At 44.4% G+C, this 10,000-nt stretch overlaps 1 protein-coding gene across 1 annotated transcript in view; it reads right to left on the reverse strand.

The window, feature by feature from the left end:
- The window catches only part of misp (mitotic spindle positioning), a gene marked incomplete at both ends in the record, with an annotated part of 14,553 nt that overhangs the window by 2,109 nt on the left and 2,444 nt on the right, over window positions 1-10,000 (reverse strand). Inside the window, 9 exons of the mRNA XM_080054634.1 lie at window positions 2,067-2,530; window positions 3,361-3,463; window positions 3,620-3,708; window positions 4,832-4,923; window positions 5,527-5,807; window positions 6,288-6,707; window positions 7,230-7,574; window positions 8,162-8,350; window positions 8,651-8,863. Of these exons, the coding sequence (XP_079910760.1) occupies window positions 2,067-2,530; window positions 3,361-3,463; window positions 3,620-3,708; window positions 4,832-4,923; window positions 5,527-5,807; window positions 6,288-6,707; window positions 7,230-7,574; window positions 8,162-8,350; window positions 8,651-8,863 (2,196 nt within the window). The remainder of the gene's footprint in view (window positions 1-2,066; window positions 2,531-3,360; window positions 3,464-3,619; window positions 3,709-4,831; window positions 4,924-5,526; window positions 5,808-6,287; window positions 6,708-7,229; window positions 7,575-8,161; window positions 8,351-8,650; window positions 8,864-10,000) is intronic.

Below are 10,000 nucleotides of genomic sequence, written 5' to 3' on the forward strand. Positions count from 1 at the left end.
TTCATTTCAACATCAACATAAGTGTAGCCTCTTTTTATTCCACATGTGAATTGGGATATATTCCCCTTGGCCAAGTCCAATCTAAGTGATTCTCACTCTGTTGGCGACAACCTGATTAAAATCAATATGAAAGGAACGCATGGATCAAACGAGTGCTTGTTGTAGTCCATTTACGGAAAATAGTGTAGTTTCACGCTAGACTCACGTCAGCAATACTTGCCGTCGCGCAATGACGTCGGTTAGGAAAAGTGGAGTCGAATTCATTTGAAACAGCGCTGTCCTTTCCTATGTTCGATAGGAAGCACCTTTCATCTCTCCTTAACCCCGATGACGTTTGGGGGTTAAGGCAGAGGAAAGGAGGCTTATACAGTCAAGTGCGAAAGTTTGTGAACCCCTTGAACATTTTGGAATTTTATTTATTGTAACCATCATTAATTCATTTTTATCAATACCAGTATTTTTTATATGAAATAACAGATGTTTGTTTATCAATTCAACATTTTTCTTTTCCAGAAATCAATTGTTAAAACAGATAAAACAAATTATTTGACGAATGTTGTATGTGCAAAAGTTTGTGAACCCTGAGCTGCATTGCTTAAATGGAGCAGGTAAACACAATCAGATGGGCCAAATTGAGTCATGAAATGGACCAATGTAGTGAGAGATCTTTAGGGAAGAAATTGGGCGGCACTAGATACAACAGAGATAAAACCAGGTCAGTTTAGGCTCACCAAAGTGAACCCATACAGGTCAGACATGCTAAAAGGGGAAACAATCTCAGAGGATCTCAGGAATAGAGTTGTGATGCTGCACATTTGTCTGGGGACAGCTATAAATTATTTAAAAAAAAGTTTGAGCTCCATCGGTCCACCGTGAGGCAAATCATCTACAAATGAAGAGCTTTAAGAGTGACTGAACATCTGCCTAGAAGTGGACTTCCTTCAAAAATATCCACAAGCGCCACAAGATAAGTGATTTTTCAGTTAAAAGCCAACCCAAACATTACATCTGGTGATTTGCAGACCTCTCTTGCAGCATCTGGGACAGATGTGCATGGTTCCACAATAAGAAGAAAACTCAGTCAACATGGCTTTCATGGGATGGTTGCTGAAGAAGCCTCTGCTCTCAAAAAAGAACAAAACTGCTTGTCACAACTTTGCCAGAGAGCACCTGGAGATACCTGAAGTCTTATTCTGTGGACAGATTAGTCAAAAATTGAACTGTTTGGTCATAACCAAAACCGCCATGTTTGGGCAAAAACGCAATTCTGCCTACCACCTAGAGAACCTTCTCCCAAGTGAATAATGGTGGTTTCAAATTGTCTGCAAATCTCCAGGTGTAATGTTTGGGTTGGCTTTTACCTGAAAAATCACTTTTCTTGTGGCGCTTGAGGATATTTTTGAAGGAAGTCCACTTCAAGGCAGATGTTAAGTCACTCTTAAAGCTCTCCATTTGTAGATGAATTGCCTCACGGTGGACCGATTGAGCTCAAATTTTTTTTTATGAATTTATAACTGTCCCCAGACAAATGTGTAACATCAAAACTCTATTCCTGAGATCCTCTGAGATTTGTTTCCCTTTTAGCATGTCTGACCTGTATGGGTTCACTTTGGTGAGCCTAAACTGACCTGGTTTTATCTCTGTTTTATCTAGTGCCGCCCAATTTCTTTCCTAAAGATCTCTCATTACATTGGTCTATTTCATCAACCAATTTGGCCAACCTGATTGTGTTTACCTTGCTCGATTTAAGCAATGCAGCTCAGGGTTCACAAACTTTTGCACATACAACATTCGTCAAATAATTAGTTTTATCTGTTTTAACAATTGATTTCTGGAAAATAAAAATGTTGAATTGATAAACAAACATCTGTTATTTCATATAAAAAATACTGGTATTGATAAAAATGAATTAATAATGGTTAAAATAAATAAAATTCCAAAAGGCTCAAGGGGTTCACAAACTTTCGCACTTGACTGTAGGTTAGGAGATTGGACTATTCGGATTGGCCCTGAGTGTCCAGGCAGCACACTAGAGGGAAGCCTTCAGAATAAAAGCCCGGACTCACCGAGCTCTCTTCCAGTCTCTGCTGGACCCGTCTGTCCTCGTGCTCCTGCAGCAGCGTGTCAGCAAACCCTCTGGAGGGGGTAGGGTGGAACGCCCCGGGGTTAGGGGTAGGGTGGGACGCCCCGGGGTTAGGGGTAGGGTGGGACGCCCCGGGGTCAGGGGTAGGGTGGAACGCCCCGGGGGCAGGGGTAGGGTGGAACGCCCCGGGGTCAGGGGTGGGGTGGTACACAGCAGGGGTAGGGGAGGCTGGGGCAGGTTGGAACACTGTGGGGTTAGGGTTAAGGGAAGGAGAGGGAGAGGGAGGCGGGTTAAGGGGGTATGTGGCGTTAGGGTTAGGGTTAGGGTTAGGGGCAGATTGTAACACAGCAGGGTTAGGGGATGAGGTGGTCCAGGGCTGAGCCGTGATGATGGAGATGGAAGGCAGACGCAGGAAGGGCCGAGGAGACGGAGCGGGAGGAGCTTTATCTGAAACACAACGTGACACACAGGGTTAATGACATCACCAAGGACTCAATGTGATGTCACAGCGTGGACCGACAGACAGACAGACAGACAGACAGACAGACAGACAGGTCTGGTGAATGGAGCCTGCCTCAGTGTTCTTGTTCTAACTCTGTGTGTTTCCTCGTTACTGATTTACAAACTGCAGCTGAAGAATCTGGACTTTTGTCTCATAAACTGTTTGAACATGTGACTCGCTCACTTCCTGTTTACAGTAAAGATCTGAAACCCAAACCTCAGTCACAGCAGAATCACTGACTCTGTTCTAAAGACCTGAACGAACCTGAGTACCAGCAGAGATACACTACTGGAAACATCACTCTGTTACAAGTTAGTCGCCCAAGAGGGGGGGAGGGGGGATTAGACTGTCTGGGGGGGTTAGACTGTCTTCTATCGAGATATTTGGGGACATTGCATTGTCCGGCTTTCTTTATTGATTATTTTTGTTTATTGGGGGGGGGCACCCTGCCCTGGAAATGATCCAAAATGCCCTGAAACAGCAAAACAAGTTACTTCACCTTGTGCAACTAACGTCCTACCGTGGTGTGAGCCCGTCTGGATCTATCTATCTATCTATCTATCTATCTATCTATCTATCTATCTATCTATCTATCTATCTATCTATCTATCTATCTATCTATCTATCTATGTATCTATCTATCTATCTATCTATCTATCTATCTGTCTGTCTGTCTGTCTGTCTGTCTGTCTGTCTGTCTGTCCGTCCGTCCGTCCGTCCGTCCGTCCGTCCGTCCGTCCGTCCGTCCGTCCGTCTGTACTCTTTCTGTACGTACCTGTTGCCGGGTAGAACTGTCTGAGGGCCATCTGGTTTGCCTGTTCGGCCAGAGGAGCCGGAGAGAGGAGGTGCCTGTCTGTCTGCCTGTCTGTCTGCCTGTCTATCTGCTCCCTGTCTGTCTGCCTGTCTGTCTCTGTCTGCCTGTCTATCTGCTCCCTGTCTGTCTGCCTGTCTGTCTCTCTCTGCTCCCTCAGCTCCTGCTCCCGCCTCAGACTGTCCTGGATGTCTCTCTCTATGAAGTCGTCCTGCGCGGGGACAGGGCGCGGCGTGAGACCGCTGGGCTGCAGACTCTCTCTCCACGACACCGAGCGAGGCCGCGGGGAGACGAGCTCCGAGGAGAAACCACCTGAACAACAGAATGAGATTAGATTAGTCAAGTCAAGTCAACTCTTGATTAATGTTGTGTGTGTCTGTCTGCCCATCTCTCTGTCTGTCTGTCTGTCTGTCTCTCTCTCTCTCTGTCTGCCTGTCTGCCTGTCTCTCTGCCTGTCTCTCTCTCTGTGTTCATACTGATTAATGTTGGTTCTTTGTTTTGTCTTGTCTCTAGTTCTGTGTTTGTGTTCTATAAAAAATGAAATTCTGAAGGAGATTACATTAGATAAGATCGACTCCATTGTTAACTTGGTGTTTGTCTTTGGTCTCTCTAGTGGTGATCTGTAATAGTCTGATGCCAGGGAAGGAAATTACATAAGGAAATGAGAACAGATTATATTATATTATATTATATTATATTATATTATATTATATTATATTATATTATATTATATTATATTATATTATATTATATTATATTATATTATATTATATTATTATATAGTATTATATTATTATTAGATTAGATGAGATTAGATTGACTTTATAGTCCACATTGATGGAAGCTTGTCAGAGGGGTTAGTTAGGGACTGTTGACATCTTCATTCTCACCACTAGAAGTTTAAGTTAAGTCTCTTTATTTGTCAATTTACACAAAGCTCAAGGAATCTGAACCAGGCAAGGAAATGAGATTACATTAGTCAAATCAAGTCTATTTCTATAGCACATTTCTAACAGCTGAGGCGGACCAAAGCGCTGTACAGTAAACCTACTTCACCGGTGGTAATATGAAGATATAACCCATAGTACATTATTTAAAAAAAATAAAATCCTATCAAATCAAGGAAACTATATTTAAGACCTACTTCACCGGTGGGAATATGAAGGTGTATTGAACTCTGAGATCCCATGTAGTATAAATGTGCAAACTTTTTAGAAACTGGTTCATCCTAGCCTGAAAAAAGGCAGAAAGAGTGTTTTATGGTCTCACTGTCTAACCCTACATTTTACCACGTGTGTAAAAATTAGGATTAAAAGGACAGCTGGGCCGAGGGAAGACTGAGGGAAGTTAAACCTAATTCATTATATTATAACAGTGATTTTATAATGATAGAACGCCGGCTCCGTATGGGTGAAGTATTCCCTTAACGTCCTACCGTGGTGTGAGCCCGTCTGGATGAGTGTCTCTGTCTCCTCAGAGTGTCTGTGAGGACAACATGGCGACATCTCCGTCTGCTGCTCCTCCACTCTGTAACACAACACAATCTCACCAAGAATATCGCTCTAGTCTCGAGTCAAAATATCTCATGATACTTTAAAGCTGCTCCGAGGAACTTTCAGTGTGTGTTAATTCTAGCGCCCCCTTTGGACTATAGCGGTAGTGTTGTTACCACGCCAGCTGTTGTTCCTGGGTGAGCATATACCCATGACAAAGGCATTAAGAAAAACCATGTACAAATAGCATTCTTTGCACTGATGGTCTTTTTAGTTTCAGAAATGTCAACGTTCCTCGTAGCTGTTTTGATAAAACACACAATCACCAACAATCGACATTTCACTGAGATATCAGGACTATGAGTTCAATATGCTTAAGAATTTAAATGTAATGCATTGTAGAAAAAAATACCTCCCAAAATATTATGTTAATTATCTTCTATGTTCAGACTGATTTTGCTTTTGAGGTCAAATAACCCAGGTGCCTTTCTTAGAAATGTCTAAGTAATGTTTTTGTTTTTGTCCTTGCCGTGCTCCATTGTTTTGGTTTGTAATGATTTGATTTGATTGTTGTGCTCCATGTGCTGTGGCCGTGAGCCGTGAATAAATAAATAAATGAAATGAAGATGAGCATTACGAGTGTGTGTTCTCCTGCGTCAGGTCTGTGGTGTCTGCAGCGTGGAACCCTCCATCCTGAGGCCCGTCTTCAGTGTGAAGGCTAAAGCTGACCCGGTTCCTCTCCCTAGCTTTAGCCTTAGTTTTAGGGTTAGCGTTAGGGTTAGCCTTAGCTTTGGCGTTAGCTTCAGGGTTAGCCGTCCCCGGTGTGTGTAAACGCGTTGTGGTTCTGATCTGAACCATCTCCGCTCGGCCGTCGCTCGGCTTCAGCCCTCGAGCGCGACGCAGGTTCTCCTCACGTTCCTGTGAAGAGAAAGTCAGACAGAGAGAGAGAGGGAGAGAGAGGGAGGGAGAGAGAGAGGAGAGAGAGAAAGGGAGAGAGGGAGAGAGGGAGAGAGAGAGAGGGAGAGAGACAAAGTCAAAGTCAACGGTGTGTAAAAAATACATTTAAAAAAGTTAATGAATTGAAATGTGCGATATGAATAGTTCTCATCTGAAACAACCTCAGCTGACCATAATGCTGCTCAGGCTGCAGCTCACAATACCAAACAGCACTGAGCAGTAGCTCGAAGATAAAAATACATTTCACAGGGCGCTCGTGGCACAGTGGGTAGATTCCCCCCCACCCCTCCCCCGGGCCCAGGTTCTAATCCCGCCCGCGGGTTAGTTCTCTGCATGTCATTCCCTTCTTTGCCCCATTTCAACTCTTTCTCTCCAAGTCTAATCTAATAAAGCAAAATCGCTCCAAAAAATTATCTTAAAAAAAAAGAATACATTTCAGACCTGGGCCAATCGTATCTCTCTCTCTATCGGAGTCTCGTTGTCGTGGTCATTGCTAGGCGTGATGTCATCAAACGTTCCGTGGTTGCTAGGCGTGATGTCATCAAACGTTCCGTGGTTGCTAGGAGTGATGTCATCGTCGCTGGTGAAGCCGCCGCCCACTGACAGCTCCTCCAGCCCCGAGTCAAAGTCCTCCGTCACCGTCACTCTGCGAACGTCTGGGAACATCTCAAACATCTCACTGTCTCCTGATGGTTTATACTGGTCTGGAAACATCTCACGGTCTCCTGATGGTTTATACTGGTCTGGAAACATCTCACGGTCTCCTGATGGTTTATACTGGTCTGGAAACATCTCACGGTCTCCTGATGGTTTATACTGGTCTGAGTTGTCCGTCACGATGGTCAGGACCTTTCCACGATGCTATAGACAGGGGACAAGCAATGGACTCCAAATGGTAAATGGACTCCACTTATAAAGCTCTTTTCCCTGGTTTTTCACAGACTCAAAGCGCTTAACATTGTTTTGTACACATTCACTCAATCACACACACATTCATACACTGATAACAGCAGCAGCTACCACGCAGGGTGCATGCTAACTATCAGGAGCAATTTGGGGTTCAATGTCTTGATATAATAATCATTTAGTTTCCATTGCGTCTTTTTAGCAAATGTTTTGCGACTTATTTGAGAGTTTTTGCAAATTCAAAATCGAGCGTCAAACACAACATTTTCTAAGTTCTGGGGAATTTTTACGACAGAACCAATTTTGCATTTTTCTGCATCAATTCCTGGAGAGACTTTTAGCAGGATGATGAAACATTAGATGTTCTAACATGACATCCTAACACACACACACACACACACACACACACACACACACACACACACACACACACACACACACACACACACACACACACACACACACACCATGTCTCACCTTAATGCCGTTGGTTTCCACATCAGACTCTCTCGTTACTTTGCGTTGAGTTCTGACAGGCGGCGGGCTGAGCATCGCGGCCAGTCGCTCCGTCTCTATTTGTAAGAACTGCTGTCGCGCCGCGCTGAAGCTAATGGTGTCTGTGTCTATGGCCCCGGGCTGCGTGTGTGTCTGTGTGTGTGTCTGTGTGTCTATCTGTGTGTCTGTCTGTGTGTGTGTCGGGGTGTGTGTCGGGGCAGAGGGGGGGCTGACAGGCCTGTAGCTGCAGCTGAAGCCTTCTATCAGTCTCTCAGCATCTCCACTCAGACCCATCTGCTCTGTGATGGTCTGGTTCCTCTTCAGGGCCTAGTGTGAGAGAGAGAGAGAGAGAGAGAGAGAGAGAGAGAGAGAGAGAGAGAGAGAGAGAGAGAGAGAGAGAGAGAGAGAGAGAGAGGAGATTCCTTCTTTAGGATTTAAAGTCTCTACGAGGAACTTTTAAATATTTCTGAAACAGTCTCATTTTTCCTCTGATGATCATAAATTACATGTAACAGCAAACGAGACCATCAGTGCAAAGAATGCTATTTTTATATAGTTTTTCCTAATGCCTTTGTCATGGGTATACGCTCACCCAGGAACAACAGCTGGCGTGGTAAAAACTCTACCGATCTGGCATGTGTAGCTCCACCCCTTGGGGAAGTCTTGGTAAAAAATGGTAAATGGACTTGACTTATATAGCGCTTTTTAGCCGATGTTCTAAGCCCCAAAGCGCTTTACATTTCTTACCATATTCACTCATTCACTGTCTGATAAATAGACAGACAGACAGACAGACAGACAGACAGACAGACAGACACCCAGACACACAGACAGACACAGACAGACAGACAGACAGACAGACAGACAGACACACAGACAGACAGACGGACGGACAGAACACCATCCCCCCTCACCTGGCTGCGTATGATGCTCTGCCTCAGCTGCCTCTCCTCCTCCTCTCCCACCGCGGAGCCTCCATAGTTGTAGTCCAGTAGTGTGGAGTTGTAGTCCAGTGAGTAGCGCGCTTCATCATTAGCATCAGAGAACAGGCTAGCGGGCTTGTTGCTAGCGCTGTAGCTCTGTAGCGTAAAGCCGTCCTGTGCCTTTAAGGTGAGATAAGACTTTATTAATCCCCCATAGGATAAATGTGTTTGTTAGCAGCAGTGGAAGGACACGGGATAAAAATGAAAATAAATACAATAATAAAGTGCTAATGCCTAGGTATAGTCAAAGGAAGGACAACAACAAGACAAACAGAACCAATGATGATTAGTGATGCATGTACACATATATCTGCCTGTGCCTTTAAGGTGGACAGGTGGACAGGTGGGCGTGTGTGTGTGTGTGTGTGTGTGTGTGTGTGTGTGTGTGTGTGTGTGTGTGTGTGTGTGTGTGCGGCGTACCTTTAAGGTGGACAGGTGCGTCTGTCTGTGGCGGGAAACGGACCAGGCCTCGTTATGCTCCGCCTCCGGACTCAGCGGGTCGTCTACGAACGAATAGAATCCGCTCTGAGACCCCGTGCTGCTGCAAAGGCTGCTGGGAGAACTGGGGGCGTTGCTACGGTCACTGGGGTCAGAGCTGGCAAACCAATCGTCATCGTCCCGAGACACAGACACCTGGGGAAGGATGACAACACTTTATCTATACATTATACTGGAACACGGCACTGATGAATGCTGTGTTCTGATTGGTCAATCACTGACTTCTACGGGCAGTTATTTCTCACTAATGGCCGCTGTTAAGGAAAATAAGGAATATACTTTTTCAACATGATCATGAATGTATGTGGAGATCAGGGAACTCTGGTGAATCATAAGACACAGAATAACCTGTCTGTACTAAAAAGATAAATCCAGTGTTAATACACAGCCTAGGCTCTGTAACCTTGCTATGGTTGACTTCCTTTGTTTACATGCCAGTTTACAGAGCCTAGGCTGGGTATTCTGTCTGTCTGTCTGTCTGTCTGTCTGTCCGTCCGTCCGTCCGTCCGTCCGTCCGTGTGTCTGTCTGTCTGTCTGTCTGTCTGTCTGTCTGTCTGTCTACCTGTCCGTCCGTCCGTCCGTCCGTCCGTCCGTCCGTCTGTCTACCTGTCTGTCTATCTATATCTGAATATAAGAAGCATGCAAATGCAAAATTTAAATATGCACTACGTTTCATTAAGAGGAATGAAAATACAATGAGGTCTGACTCTCTTGCAAAGAAACTGCAATACAATAGTCCTGTTGATTTCTGGAAAGAAATCAAAAGAAGTAATAATTGTAAAACATCGTTACCAACAAATATTGATGGTGTCAGCGGCTCAGAGAAAATTACTCAGTTGTGGCAGAAACATTTTTATGATCTCCTCAACTGTGTTAAAAGTAACTCTTTCACAGCGAGTAACATTGATAGCAATGAAGACGTGATGGTTTACCCTCAAGAGATATATGATGCTATTATGATGCTAAAAGATAATAAGGCTTGTGGTATGGATAAGATATCTGCGGAGCACTTAAAACATGCAAGTAGAAAACTATGCCCCCTAATTGCTATTTGTTTCACTGGGTTCTTAACCCATGGTATTCTACCTGATTCTATTTTATCTGTCACATTAGTGCCCATCATTAAAGACAAAGCTGGAAAAATTAACAGCTCGGATAACTACCGGCCTATAGCTCTGGCCAGTGTTTTATCCAAGGTCTTGGAGAGGATTATACTGAATAGGTTGGAACATTTTCTATTGACCTCTGACAACCAGTTCGGCTTTAAACCTA

This window comes from Ammodytes marinus (genome assembly GCF_949987685.1).
Source record: "Ammodytes marinus genome assembly, contig: scaffold_194, whole genome shotgun sequence".
Classification (NCBI taxonomy): Eukaryota; Metazoa; Chordata; class Actinopteri; order Uranoscopiformes; family Ammodytidae; genus Ammodytes; species Ammodytes marinus.